This window comes from Penicillium nucicola (genome assembly GCF_028828085.1).
Source record: "Penicillium nucicola strain IBT 29836 chromosome Unknown utg000002l, whole genome shotgun sequence".
In the NCBI taxonomy this organism is placed as follows: Eukaryota; Fungi; Ascomycota; class Eurotiomycetes; order Eurotiales; family Aspergillaceae; genus Penicillium; species Penicillium nucicola.
Genome location: NW_026643126.1, coordinates 1661595 through 1676020, shown reverse-complemented (window position 1 = coordinate 1676020; position 14426 = coordinate 1661595). Strand labels below are relative to the sequence as shown.

At 50.5% G+C, this 14426-nt stretch overlaps 5 protein-coding genes across 5 annotated transcripts; 3 read left to right on the top strand and 2 right to left on the bottom strand.

Annotated features, from left to right (window-relative positions):
• Positions 1-608: 608 nt before the first annotated feature.
• Positions 609-932, top strand: N7511_002393 (uncharacterized protein; the record flags this gene model as incomplete). Its single annotated transcript, XM_057124818.1, has 1 exon — positions 609-932. The coding sequence occupies one exon, from the start codon at positions 609-611 to the stop codon at positions 930-932; it is 324 nt and encodes a 107-aa protein (XP_056986977.1).
• Positions 933-1961: 1029 nt separating this feature from the next.
• N7511_002392 (uncharacterized protein) lies at positions 1962-2857 on the top strand (the record flags this gene model as incomplete). Its single annotated transcript, XM_057124817.1, has 2 exons — positions 1962-2085; positions 2205-2857. The coding sequence occupies 2 exons, from the start codon at positions 1962-1964 to the stop codon at positions 2855-2857; spliced, it is 777 nt and encodes a 258-aa protein (XP_056986976.1).
• A 130-nt stretch (positions 2858-2987) lies between these two features.
• Positions 2988-4205, bottom strand: N7511_002391 (FluC/FEX family fluoride channel; the record flags this gene model as incomplete). The annotated part of the gene is made up of 1 exon (XM_057124816.1): positions 2988-4205. The coding sequence occupies one exon, from the start codon at positions 4203-4205 to the stop codon at positions 2988-2990; it is 1218 nt and encodes a 405-aa protein (XP_056986975.1).
• Positions 4206-4420: 215 nt separating this feature from the next.
• On the top strand, positions 4421-5429 carry N7511_002390 (uracil phosphoribosyltransferase; the record flags this gene model as incomplete). The annotated part of the gene is made up of 3 exons (XM_057124815.1): positions 4421-4594; positions 4663-4762; positions 4993-5429. 3 exons carry the CDS (start codon positions 4421-4423, stop codon positions 5427-5429), a joined length of 711 nt encoding a protein of 236 aa, XP_056986974.1.
• An 868-nt stretch (positions 5430-6297) lies between these two features.
• On the bottom strand, positions 6298-8747 carry N7511_002389 (C2H2-type zinc finger protein; the record flags this gene model as incomplete). The annotated part of the gene is made up of 4 exons (XM_057124814.1): positions 6298-6439; positions 6489-7836; positions 7860-8534; positions 8615-8747. 4 exons carry the CDS (start codon positions 8745-8747, stop codon positions 6298-6300), a joined length of 2298 nt encoding a protein of 765 aa, XP_056986973.1.
• Positions 8748-14426: the final 5679 nt, after the last annotated feature.

The window sequence follows — 14426 nt, the reverse complement described above, 5'->3', positions numbered from 1 at the left end:
TGTAAATAATCTAATCCAATAGCTCAAGCAAATAACTACTGTTATGAAGCCATACGGGAGCTGTCAGCCAATCACATGATGGCCTTAGGAGCCCCCACGACCCTGAGACTCCAACCAACCAATCACCAGCAATTTGCTTCTTGGTTTTCTTCCCCCTTTCTCCTTTCTTTTCTCACTATTTTGAGAGGACTCGAGATCTGGATTCAGGGGGAGAGCAAGGGCGAGACCTGAGCTTTAAGTGAGGAGGCTCTGTACGGACGACCAATTTGGCCCCCTATTCCCGCTTGCCTGACTCCTGCGACAACCCGACACACTTAAACGGGCGTGGCATGTCCTGAACCCCCCCTCCTCAAACCCCAATCTTGAGTGCAAGATCCAAGACATATCCTACGAAGTTCCCTCACCTTCACAAAACCTCCAGACCCTGCAACCGTTGTGTGTTGCCTCGCCAACTAAAGACAACCCCACGACTACGACCCGCACCAACCCAGCTTGGCGTTGCTTGTCTCTCGCAGGCACCAACCCCAAGCATTGTATCACATACCAGTCAATCTCCATACATACCCACCCTCTATATACTCGAATATCTACTATTTCCTGCGCCTACCATGAAACCAGCAATTCTCCTGGCCTTGTTGGCCCCGGCCGCAGCTCTCACCGAATCACAACAACAACCCGCGACTAGATCTGCCGTTTCCTCCGAGTTCGCGCACAACTCGCCCACTGTCTCATTAGCGGAAATGGGTGTACGCGATCGGGACCGCTTCGTTCCAGTTGCTGGTCTGGACTCGGTGTTTGTTGACGAGGCGGGAAAGCTGGCTACCAGACATGTGCTCCAGGCGCGCAGTGAAGGTTCCCTGGGTCAGACGCCGTGGATTGGTATGGCTATTGGCTTGACCTTTACTGCGCTGGCGGCTGTCATGCTGGGGTGATTCTTCTCCTATATGGAGTGGAATACCAACGCTTGCCTTTCATCCTTTTCCCTTTACCTTTTTCCTTTCGACTTCACCCTTTTCACCTTCGACTCTGATCTCTATGCCCTTCTCCACGACCTCTTTTCTTCCTTCTCTCTCGATATGACATGTGAAACGCCGGGCCCGACCCCCAAGTCCACCTCTTGATCCGCTTACACCAAGTGGACCTCTTCTCCATTCCTATTCCTATTCCTATTCCCAGTTCAGTTCAGACTTTGCAGCGGATTTCTGACTATTTTATTGTCTATCTTGCATCCATAGCCTTTCTCCGGCGTGGAATTGGATCATCGCCATGATCATTTGAGCCATTTTTTGTTTTTTTGTTTTCTTTTCGCCTTTGTGGCTCATCATTTCTTTGCATCTGTTCTTGCCAACTTGATGTTTGTTCCTTGCTGCCGGGAGTATAGATTTGCAGTCTGTATACAGTACATGTTGTACATGATACCTATTTGTTCTTATTGAAATGTTCCTTTGTGTACATGTCATGATTTTACTAACCCTTTAATTAGTGTATATAGATATGGCCAATACGATGTGATTATACAGTTTACCCTTGATTTTGCCTCGTTTCTTTATGTGACTCTACAGTAATTGGTCTGCGCCTCCTTTCACAGTCTACTGTAGGCGGGGGGTCGGGGGGTCTGCGGACATGGGATTTATTTCTTTGTTCTCATCCTTGACCCGTCCTCCTCTACTACTGCACTGTAGACCTGCAGTGTCTAGTCTCCATGGCATCTTGACCCCTATATTTCCCCGTACTCTTGCAGTTAAAAAGCAAACAGCCCAAGAGCAAACCAAACTACCGTGTGGCACATTGCTTCGTACAGTACTATACTGCACTCTACATTTTCAGGGTTTCCAGTAGATGGTCCCCCAAGTCCTTCTCAACAATAAATCCCCCCAAGACCGGCGAGACGAGCAAATTCTATATCCCATCTGAAGCCTCTCTTCCTCGAATCGAAACAAGACTCGCCAAACTCCGCAACCATGGCTGTCAACACATGGCCCCCCTACACACCAATGCCTTCCCTCGGCCACGAGCTGGGATTAATGTTTGGTTTCCTCGCTCTATGCGGCGTCGTGATGGGTGTATATGTGGTTGTCTGGCGTGGTGAGTGAATTTCCATCCATATTTATCTTTGGACGTATAGATCCACAGATCTACACCAACCGAGCCCCATCTCTTTCCCCTATCCTTCTCAGGATTCAATCCAAATCTAAGAACGACAGCTTTCGAAAACCGCCTCCAAGTCCAAGAATTTGCCCGCAAAGCTCTCCTTGTTCGAAACACAAATGCCACGGCAGATCCCCTGCTAGGAACGACGACGGCAGTCACGGGTGGTCAAGCCGGTGTCACTGCTAGGTCCAAGGGTGCGTTCACGATTGGTGATGATGGTGTCCATGAGAAGATGTTGGACCGGTATGCCATGCCTGAGGGACGGGCTGAGTTGCCTGTGCATGGGATGGATATTGGAGTTGGAGGTGGGAACGGGGTTGGGGTTGGTTCAAGTACGGGTAGGGGTGTGGGTGTGAGTGAAAGGATTGCCATGGGCATAGGGAGTGGGACTAAGCTGTATGCAAATGAGAAGTGGGAGTCTCGTTTGACTCGAGTTGGGAGTCCGCTTAGTCCTGTGAGTCCTTTGAGTCCGCTGGGGGCTGGGACTGGAGGGAGAGGGATCGGGAGTGCCGATGACAGTGGTTTTGCTTCTGTTGGGATTGCTTTGACTTCTTCGGAGGTTGGTAGGAGGCATAGTCTTGGGAAGGATGTGAGGGAGGGGAGGAGTCCTGTTGAGATTGGGCCTGGGGTTGAGGTTGAGGAGGTCAAGAATGAGGAACAGAAGGAGAGAGAGAAGAAACAAAGTAGGAGTCTGATATGCTTATGATGTTGAGCGATAATGATGGGTTGAATGAATGTGATGATATGCCCATCTCAAACTATTAACTATTAGTAACTTATACAGTGAGCATTACTCTATTTGCATCATATCATACACATTAAGATAAAAGACACTGTCATCCACAGACAGGATCATCAAACCCACGAGTCCATAGCAATGAACCCATAATAACAACCAAGAACCCGAGGGCCACAACCACACTCGTAGCCCCATACACATAAGCATGGCGACGACGAGAAAACCCATTTAACTCAGCTACCCAAGTACTGACAGTCGTCGTACTTCCACAAAATCCATCCATCACACCCTGCAGCACCTGGCATCCAGTCAACGCAGTAGGAACGACAGCGCCAAGCCCGCTGACATGCTGGAGATCATAGCAAAGACCCTCGATGACAGTTCCAAAGATATTAACCGTGAACGTACCAAGTGGGAACGTAGGAATACGGCTATTGAGGTGAAGCGATGCATAAAATCGAAGCAGACACCCAAGGGGCGCAAAGACAAGGGCGAAAACAGCCCGGCCACGCCAGACATCCGGGCCATCGTGTCGGTCTGGGGGCCAGATGGCCAGAAAAATGGCACCGAGCCAGCAACCCCAAGCCAAAACGACAACCACCCGATCCAAGACACATCGCGTGAACTTGAAAGGAACAGTAGGCGTCAAGCGCGCCGACGCGAGAGCGAGGTGCGCTCCGAAGATCAGCGCCGATAGACTCAGCGATACGGTCAACAGAATAACAGCAACCAGCGCCATGAAGCTATATCCGCCATTACGCGACGCAATGGACGACCCAGCAGGTAGCGACGGATCCGGGAGGGCATTAGCCAGCGCGAGAAAGACATCCCGAATAAAAGACGAGAAGGACGTAAAGCAACCACAGAAACCAGTCGTCAAGCCGATATACAGCGGAATTGTCTTCTTGACAGCTTTGTGTTTCTTCGCGTGGGATTCAACTGCTTGTGCATCTGGTGGCGCGTCTTTATCATCTTGTACTGGCTTCTCGCCCCATTCCTCCAGAAACAAATTCTTATCCTCGATCAGGAAGCCCATTACCAGGCTGCCGCTCACGTTCGCCCATAACACGCCTGTGACGACGGGCGCGCCCGTGTAGAATGTGAGGGCTTGGAGGCCGAGGCGGGCTAATGTGCCCAGTAATGAGAAGAAGATTAGGTAGGAGACGGTGTAGAGGTGGGTTGCGTGTTTAGAGAGGGGTGCAGATGCGACCTTGGGCGCGTGCTCGGGGGGATTCCATTGTTGAGATGGGTTTATAGATTCAGGATCCGGTGGAGAGGTTGGGTTACTGGCCCCTAGTAGGTCAGTTGGAGGCATTTGCCTTGCTATCGAGACGAGCGAGAGAACAAAAAAAAGGGAAGAGTTGGAGAACGCCAAGAGCCGGAGACCGATGTGGGTCAGGTGGAGATAACAGGAGTATAGAGGGGAAGTAGATAAGACTGGCACTGCTACTCCCTCTCTCCTCTTCTTTCTCTTCTTCTTTCTCTCTTTCTCTTCTCTCTCTATCTCAGTTCTCTTCTTGTGTTCTCATCATGTCGCTTCCGCAGAATGTCCATGTCTCTTCCCACCCCTGTTTGCAAGCTAAGCTCTCCCTCATCCGCTCAGAGTCTACCACTCCACGCGAGACCAGAGGTCTAGTTCATGACATCGCCACAATTCTGGGAGTCGAAGCCTTTGCAGGGCTTAAGACAATCAAGACCGGAACTGTAAGAGTCACAGTGGCTCATATAAGTCATGGAAAATACCCCGAACATGAAGACTAACATCCCTACAGGATCGCACCCCTCTCGGCATCGAATATGAAACCCAGGGCATTGACCCGGCAGATCTGGCTCTAGTTCCAATTCTGCGGTCTGGGCTAGGCATGGTGGACGGTACGTACTGGATATTTCAGCTATAAACTTATTCCTTACCCATCTCCATTCTACCTTTACCATTGTTTCCCTGCCCATGGGACATTCATTCCTGTGTCTGCATCTGCATCTCAAACCAAACTTAAAACCTGCACTGCCCAATGCAAAGCCACCCAACTTTGCTGCCCTCCAACAAACCCACCCCCAATCTAATCCATATCCATATACGTTTCCAACTAACAAACAAAAAGCCCTAAACGACCTCCTCCCAACCCCAGTCCCGGTCTACCACCTAGGACTCTTCCGCGAAAAAGTAACCCTGCAGCCTGTAGAATACTACAACAATCTCCCCTTCCACCGAAGCGAGCTCTCACCCGCCTCGCCCGCATCTCTCAACCAAGGAGCGAACACCGCAGCCGCAAGTCTCGCGGTCCTTCTGGACCCAGTCATTGCAACAGGTGCCACAGCCGAGGCAGCCATCCTTCTTTTGCGAGAGTGGGGCGTTAAGAAGGTCCTTATGCTGAGCGTGCTTGCTTCTGCAGAAGGTGTTAAGCGTGCTGCTGGAACTTGGCCCGAAGGGGTGGAGGTGTGGGCTGGAGCCATTGATTCGGGTGTCAATGAGAAGGGAATGATTGTGCCTGGCCTTGGAGATATTGGGGATCGATTATTTGTTGCCATGGGAAAGTAAATTCGGCTTATCTTTACACTATCCTAGTTATGATAATATGACTGTACTTGGATGTTTAGCTGAGGTGGAGATGTGGATATGTGGATGTCAAATTACGGAAAACGTCGGACTTCGCATATTAGCATATTAGCATAGATGATAGAGGTGTTGCTATCTACTATTTACTATGCATACAGCTTGTGATTACAATGATCTTGGTTATCCCCGCAAATAATAAATTCATCGATTACGTATAGTACATATAAGTGGCATAAAAGCATGTGCAAGGAAAACAAAAGGCGAGAGGAGAAAGTCAATGCTGAACAGATCGCAAGCGCAGTATGAGCGGGGGAAAAGACAGAGCAATCAACGTCAAATACAGCGACTGGAAACCCAGCTAGAAAAGCAGATGCAGGACAAAGGAAATGAAACATCAACAACGCGCGAAGAAAAGACAAAAAGGTATCGAGAGCACGAAAAGCAGATGGACTGGGGCACGATTAGGGGGTTAAGATGAACCGAATCAAAGAAGAAAACTCCATGGAGTGCGAAAGAACACACAGGACCAGCCAGGTGTCGAAGACAAAAAGCAGAAACACCACACTGGACTCCCTGGTGCAGAAGGCAGGAAGATGCAAGGAAAAGCAAAGCAAGAAAAAAAAAACCGAAAAAAAAACCAATCAATCCAAAAGAACCCGGAACCACCAAGTGGGATATCAAAAGCGACGTATTCAATCCCAAACACCCCGCCTTGCCCATTGGTATTGTCCAGTCCCGTTGCCGAAGTGTCCCAAAGCATCCAACAAAGGAGAGTAAGAACCCGAAATCAAAAACAGATGAACTGAAGGAAAACTGAGAAAAAGAAAAACTCAAGGAGAACCGAGGAAATTTAATAAGCGGTGCCGACGCTAGCAAGCGACTTAGTTGGTACCGCGTGGATTGGCTGATCCTTGCCGACGCGAAGGGAATCCTCGTAGCCGACGAGGGCCTGAGAGTGTAGCTTGAACGACTCGCCCATGAGTTTGGTGATACTGGAAGAAGTTAGTAGAGATCAAAAGGAAGGGAACGGGTATGACTTACCCCCAGACAACCACGCCGTCTAGGATGTTACCCCATACACGGGCGACGGTGGAGCTGAGTTTGCCAAAGGCATCAATAGCGTCGTCGTCAAACAAGTTGCGCACTTTGTTGTAGATGGCCATTTCGGCCTCAGTCGCCGGCTCATCGTCATGTTCCAGGCGGTAGAGCCAGAGGCTCAGGATGACCATCAGATCAAGGCCGCAAAGAGGATGCTCAACACTCCAGTTAGTGGCGGAGGTCTTGGCAACCCAGTTGATACCCTGAATGGCGGCAATCTCAATGCATTCAAAGCATTGTTGCACAACCTTGTTCATCTCCTGGGAGCGCTTGACCTTCTCACGAGCAACGGTCATAGCGGCCGCGACTTCGTACGAGGAGTGGTACCGCATAGCCTCCTGGATGGACTTCAGGTCAACTTCCAGGCGGGCGCGTGTGTTGCGGTAGACTGCCATCGAATTGAAGATCAGCGGGTGACCCTTCTGGGGAGTGCTGAGCGGGACAACGATTGTCTCCGGCTCGCACACCTCGAGGGAGTTCTCCCAAGTCTCGAGAGCGAGACGCAACTTGTATTCGGTCACCACGTCCTGCAAGGCTTCGAAGCTGCGCTTGTGGTTCCAGACCTGCAAGAACAGGGCATTGATTAGGACGCGAGTGGCGAAGGCACTGTAGCGGGTCTGCTCGCCCTGGAAGAGGAAGTCGTGCGCCTCGCGCACAGTGAGGGCACTGGTGGCAACGCTGCGGCGCCAAGTGTCCTCGTCGGCGGCATCTAGGTTCCACAAGGACTCGGAGGAGGGAAGCTCGAGATCGTCAAACTCGTCGAAGCTCATGGCAGGAGTGTGGTTGAAAGTGAGAGTAAGCATGCCGAAGAAGATGTACACAGCAAAGTATGTACGACGGCAGGACTCATCCTCGATCCACTCCTCACGAGAGGGATGCACACTCTGGCGGGCCTGGGTGCGCAACTTCAACTGATACCGGTTGCCAGCGACCATGTTGGCGAGAAGACTCTTAATGGAACAAGTCCATTCCAGACCCTTCGGGTCACCACTCCAGCTCTCAAAGACCATGTTCAATAGGGTGGCCTGCATCAACCAAAGAGGGCACTTGCGGGAGTCGAAGTTGTCCTTGTGTTGGAGGAACTGGTTCACCAGAACCTTGGAGCCGACATGGAGCATGAAAGCGTGCTCGCGCTCGAAAGTGTACAGAGCGCCGATCGACAAAACTGCAAGAAGCAATGGTGCCGAAATATGAGCGGGCTGGAACGACTCCTGATGAAGGAAGGGCAGATGGGGATGGTAGAGGTTGAAGTAAGTAGATAGATAACGGTTGAGAGCCACGGTGGGGGAAGCTGGAAAGTGTCAGGGAGCGCACCCAAAGAGTCAGCACTCTGTACCCGGTCAACCACGTAGTTACGTTCCATCTCATTAGCGAGTTGAGGCGCCTTGGGGAGGGTGAGAGCCTGACTAGGGCCGGGCGAACGACGATAGTTGACAGGGCTAACCGGACCCGTCATGGAGGGGTACGGCGATAGGGCATTCGGCGTAGAGTTGCCAGACATGGGAAGGGAGTTGGACATGAGAACGTCTCCGACGGGGCCATGGCGATCGACGAGGGTAGGCATCGAGCCAGTTTCCGCGGGGGAGACAAGCGTGTCCCAGGGCATCTGAGGCAGAGTGGCGTTGCCTGATAGGTAGGGCTCGTAGCCCCGCCCAGGGGAAAGGGATTCGGAACGCTCAGAGACCTGACCGGTCGCAGCTGCTGCAGCCTTATGTTGGAAATCTGTCATCAACATGGCTGCAGTTTCAAGGTCGACCATACCATCACTACTGGCCTCAATCTGCTCCAAAGTCGTCGGGTCCACGGTGACCGACGGTTTCGATGGCGCAGATGAGTTTTTCTGAACCCCTCCACCCCGTCTGCGCCCCTCGGCCACGAGGGGAATTCCACCATCCTTGGCGTGCACAGTTCGATCATGGCGCAAGAGCAGATCGCGACGGACAAAGGTACTGCGGCATTTTAAGCACTTGAAGGGTCTCTCTTTTGTGTCTGTTGTTTCCGTTAGTCCACAGGGGGGGATCGGATAGGAGGGGGCGTGGAGGGGATCCGCCATTTTTGCTGCTACTTACGGGAGCGCTCATGGCGACTGCGGTGTTCGCTTCTACTGAATGCGCGATTGCAAAACTGGCACTTGTATTTCTTCTCTGGGGCTGAGGTTTTCTTAGCCGGAGAAGCGGCTGCTCCGGGAGCGGAAGGAGCCATATCGATGTTGAAGATCGACTTAGAGTGTGAATTGTGGTATTGTCCCCTGGGTAAGTTCGCACCGGTTTTGTAGGCGTGTCGACGACAGGAGTTCGTTTGGGAGTCTGATCATTCCTTGCGAAAGACGTATAAAACAAAGGGTATCGAAGAAGTGTGTCCAGCCACCAAAAGTAAAATTAAGAAAAATCAACGCTGAAAGAAAGGTGGGATGGGGGGGTAAGAGGGGAGGATGAGGAGAATAAGAAGGAATTTGAGGAAACCGAGGGGGAAAGTGAGAAAGGGAGGGGGAGGGTCGTGGGCCCAAGCATCGCTTACTCACCAGCCTCTTCCCCCCTCCCCTGGACTTATCGCCACGCACTTCTTTTTTTCTCTCGCTCGTCCGTGTCTTTACCATACAAATTCGACACGTAATTATTCTTGATCACCCATGTGGCTCCCCTGAGAGTCGATCATAGTGGATAGCCCCTCGCTCTGAGATTAGGCATGTGAGACTAACACTTCCCCCCCCTACAGGGATTATATTATACAACATCGGTACTGTCGACTCCGGATGCCTGGGCTAAATCTGTGTACAATATTCTCCAGTCTACTGTTTACTGGAGCTGTCGATATTGGCATAGTCCAACCCCTCTCAACCCCTCCGATCTGCGCACAACTCCGAACAGGGATGATGTCGACAATACTTGATCTCTCTGCCATCTAGCGTACTTTTGCCTCATTTACTGACTGGTCCAGAGTTCCCGTCTGGACCCCCGCCTTGTGGCTGTTCACCTGTGCCACGGAGAATCGACCTAGTTACCCCTCTGTTTTCCTTATCACCTGCCATACTGCATAGATCTACACGAATCGGAACTTTGGAGGGGGGAAAGAGGGGGGATTTACTGTACTCGATCTCAAGGCCCAAAAGGCCCTAACAGGGTCCACTCTCGAGTGAGGTCAACGTACAGTAGTGCCGTAGTGCAGACTATGCAGTAGGACAGTCGTACACCGCTGACAGTATTGGAGTATTTGAGTATTCGAGTAATTTTGAGTGGAGTATTCCCATCACCCGATGATCCCGGACGCGGTTACTGAGGAGACGCGCTCGCGTCGAGATTACAATGTATACAGTACGGAAGTACGGAGTAATGTCCTTTGAGAACCTTGATTTTGATATCGAGATGGAGATATCAAATTATTACCCCTCGCCCTACCCCCCTTGATCCGGAATCTCCAAACAACCTTCCGGACTCGCGGCAGATCATCGAAGAATCGAAACTTCTCCGATCTGGCCCTTCATCTTCATGTGCGGTGAAGCCCGGGTGGCTTTGGACAAAAAGCACGATCCACTTCCCGATGCAGCGGACCGACCCCGTTCAACGTTCTCGACCACAAATGACGATGTTCAGGATATCGGTGACTGCACCGTACATTGGAGGAGAAGTGCATAGCATACAAACACTATATAACATACATGGACAAGACCTTGCCTCGTCCCCGATCCACCCCATTCTCAATCCCTTGGTCAATCCCTCTTTCATTCCGTCCAGAAATCAAAATCCACTGAGATCCCGTGTAATGGATCTGCAATATGAGGATCCAATCGGACCCGTTATGAATCAGACCTCGACAGGAATTGTTCCTGGCAAGAATTTCAGGAACTTCTTCCCCGGCGCCGGCCCCTGAACTAGTGGACACCGCTATCGTCCCGACAACTCCAGGCCCAGGTCTGGAATTTCTTATCCAAGCTAACCAAGCTACCTGGACACTACGGGAACACCTTAATGAAGCTCACTTGTCGGTGAAGATGACTTCGTGTCAATATCTCCCTCACCGCTTCTGCCAAAGCATCAACCGAAGCCCAACTCTAGTTAGGGTATGGGCGAGATCCACAACCCGTGAGACGGTGAGGCCTTGAAATCCCCATCTCGCCTAAATAATCGAGATTGTCCACTTCCCACAAAATCCCGGTGCATTGCGAATTCCCTTTGAAACTGCCAGAGCGCACCCCCAATTGTGCGCGCTATCCTCGATACACTTTCGCTAACCGATGGGTCTGTCTTTGAAGGGGACCCCCCCCCCCCCCAACTTTCCTGGCAAAGCAAGAATCAATAAAAAGCAAATAAAAAATCCCAAAAATCATCAAAAATCATCAAAAATCATCAAAAACAAAAACCAAGACAGCCTCCACTCTCAGCTCTCAGCGCGTCTTCCGTAAGGTTCCTTTGTACGGAGAACAGGGCGGGTCAGTGGGGGGTGTCTTCCAAGTAATACTGTACACACGGAGTACTGTACAATACATGGACAAATGCGCCTGCCTACTTAGCACTTAGCTCAAGTCCAAATCCAGAGAGGTCTTTCAAACTGAACAGTGCGTGCTCGACACGTTTTGCCGTTTTCCGACGCGCAGTCTGGACCCGGACTGTATTGTATTATCCAGCGACGCGGACACGGGTTTACCGAAGCTTTTCGTGTGAGCGCGTGGATATAAGCAGGATCCAATCTCAACTACGGATAAGGAAATTGAGCTGGACTCCTCTGTGGACCTGTATAACTGTACGTTACGTTTCATATCCAACTGACAGCCCTGTTCGCGTTGTGCCCCTTTCCAGATTTCAAGACTCGAACCGTGGAAACGTGATCTATCGCGATCGGAAGTGCGTCCGGGGAAGAAGTTCCGGTCCATGGTTCACTCCCGTCCAGATCACGTTCCTTTGATCTTTCGATGACTGAGTTGATGCGTCATGTTTTCTGCTATCTGATCCTACCTACTTGCTTTACATGTATAATTCTGACCCTGGACACGCCACTTGGTCCTCAGTTATCAGCTCAACCATCAGCCTTCAGCCATTAAGTTATGTGTGTGCTGCATGTTGTGTCACTGCGTCTGTGTCGATGTGTGCCGTGCATATACCGCATGGTGTGTGCACATCCCGGATTGATTGGTGGTGATCCCGACCAATGCAGGGGATACATGTACATAACAGGCACAGCATCAACGCCTCAAACACAGATAAATCACAATTGGCAATTATTGCCTCGTTTTTTGGTCTGATTTGTCTGGTTTATAGATCGGATGTTGGATTGAATATCGAGCGTCGAATGCAGAAGCAAACACCGATACCAAAGCTACTGTAACGCTGGCTTTCAAACAAGGATAAAGGCCGGCCTCCTTCATGGACCATTCTTTGACTTTTCAGTATGGAGTCAATACAGTAGTCTAGTGTATGGTCCGGAGAGACGAGCTCTCCCCCGGAAGGAACGGAATTTTCTCGAAAAAGTGGAACACACGACCAACAGCAACGTCGGCGTCAGCCAGCTACTCAACTCAGCTTACTCCGAATGGGCGAGAGCGAATAAAAGGGACGATTGCAGACACGGCTGATGGGAACGGAGACCGCAGAACGCCCGGAGAACCTTCTACCTTCGATTTCCCAGGGCACCATTGACTAAGGTTTAAACGTCTGACGACGGTCGTCGAGGAAAAACACCACTAGCCTCCCATAGCGCGTTAGACTATGGACGAGTTACTGTATCGAGCTCGAGAGCTGGGAATAAGTGGGGGAGAGGGGAGTGTGGAAAGGCCTGGGCAGGGGGGGGTGGGCCGGCAGGAATGGAATGGATTCGGGGCAATAATATTGCCTAAACAAAATGCCCAGATGGAAGTGGGCGAGGTCGCAGTGGGAAAAAAGGGGCAGAGTTGATCGTCGGGAACCGAGATTCTGGGTAAACTAGGGGACCTGCTTTGAGGGCTTCCATTGGATGAGACTTGCATCGAGCGGCAGGGTTGGGTCTCGGCTGGGGGAATTCCGTCCGGTTGGGTGGCTTATGGATGTCTGTTTTTCTGGGTTCCTGCGAGCTCCTGCAAGGAACAAGGTACGCGGAAGGAGGGATTTGGGCGTGATTTTTACTTTGAGCTTACTCATGATCTTTGAACCTTCTTCGTAGGTGGCTTGGAGATTCCTGTGCTCTGACGTAGTTGTTTCGTTTGTCTCTGTTGCATTCGACCAGAGCCAAGTTCAGGCTTCAGGCTTTAGGCTTGAGGATGTGGAATCGTGGTAGCTTATGCAGTACAGTAAATTCAATATTGATTCAATGGTTTTATAATTGTGTCGAGGATATTCCCTGTAGCAGGGCTAACGCCGTAACACAACTAGGAAATGAAGACTTCTGAGTTTTCTGGCCGGCGGTTGTTTCAATGTATAAATCAATGTTATTCGATGCTTGACTATTGCTACAGTATTTCTCCTGGTCTTTATTATTGTTAGGGATTGTTAACTAGGTCGATACCTATAGCGTTATAGGCTGTTTCTGGCTGCTCAAAACACCTACCAATTCAGATGTTCCAGTTCGAGGCCATTGGAAGCAAAAGCGTTGAAAACATATATTGACCCATGTTGACCCACCACCATGTTTACCTGGAACACGATTCCTCTAGTTCCTTGTATCATCACCCGGTCGCCTGGTTCGTTTTATCTTAGCGTAATAGCAATAAAACTCTACTGTATTTCGTAAAACAGAAGGTTTGGTCGGCAAATGATACTTGCATAGAGTATGGGGCGCAACACGAGCTCCAGGATACAACGGAGTCGGTTCCTAATACACAGGGTTCCCACCAATGCACAAAGTACACCCAGTAAGCCATATCCCGGTATGACGAGGAATTACGAGCCTGAAAAGGAATGTGTCGCCTTGCAAGACTAAATATTCAGACGTTTGATCTACCAGCCTGTATGCGTTTGCTGAGAGCTCGTGCCCAGTGCTTTATTACAATAATGAGGCATAGTCGGATGCCATATCCTCCTACAGTTGTCCTGAAAACAAGGCAGCCTCTTATATCTACTCTCGACAACCACGAGGGAAAACGGCAAGTGGATAAATCCAAGGCCTCGGGTCCACTATGCATGATAACGGTCATGCATAACTGTTGAGTCGGGTTGGACTTGTTTTTGAGTCTCGATCTGATCATCTGTACCTCCGTATCGGGCTCCGAGACTGTCATCATGCCATCAATGGAAGAGGACACGAGTCTCAAGTATATCGTGAGGCCTTGGTCGGTTGACAATGGGTCATGCCATCATCTGCAGCCCAATGAAACCGCACCCTCGGTGGCTGACTTCCTGTACAGTCAATACAGGTTGAGCGGCTATTGCCTCTTGCATGACTCGAAGTTATGATCGGATCAAACAGATAGGACCGAGCCCTCGGTCCTGACAGGGCACTTCGGAATATGCCTACTTTTAGCTGTAGCCTCTTGGAGTGCAGCCACGGCTCTGTCTACCCATGCATCTCTGCCGCGCGGACACAGGAGCGTCAGCACGATTTGATGGAAGCAGGCCAGAGTGAATACCCACTTTAGAGTGGCTCGTTATGAAATAGATTAAAAACCGCCTTCTAGAACATGGCTTTGGGGAGGACGAGAAAGCAGGGTTCATATATATTACCCGAATATAATACGAAGCCACAGTCACACTGGAGTCTTACTTACTGCTGTTGACTTGAGACATTCACGGAGTGCATCGAGTCCATGATTCCGATCTTTCCCTAAATATGGTCCCTTACTGGACTGGATTGACTAGGATATTCTCGATCAATTATTGAAAGTTACGTAGAACACGAATAGGGGCAATATGCAGGAGATCTCATGTGCCGCGGTTGAGGCCAACTGCCGTTTTCCGTGCAGGTCCAAACTCCCTGGGA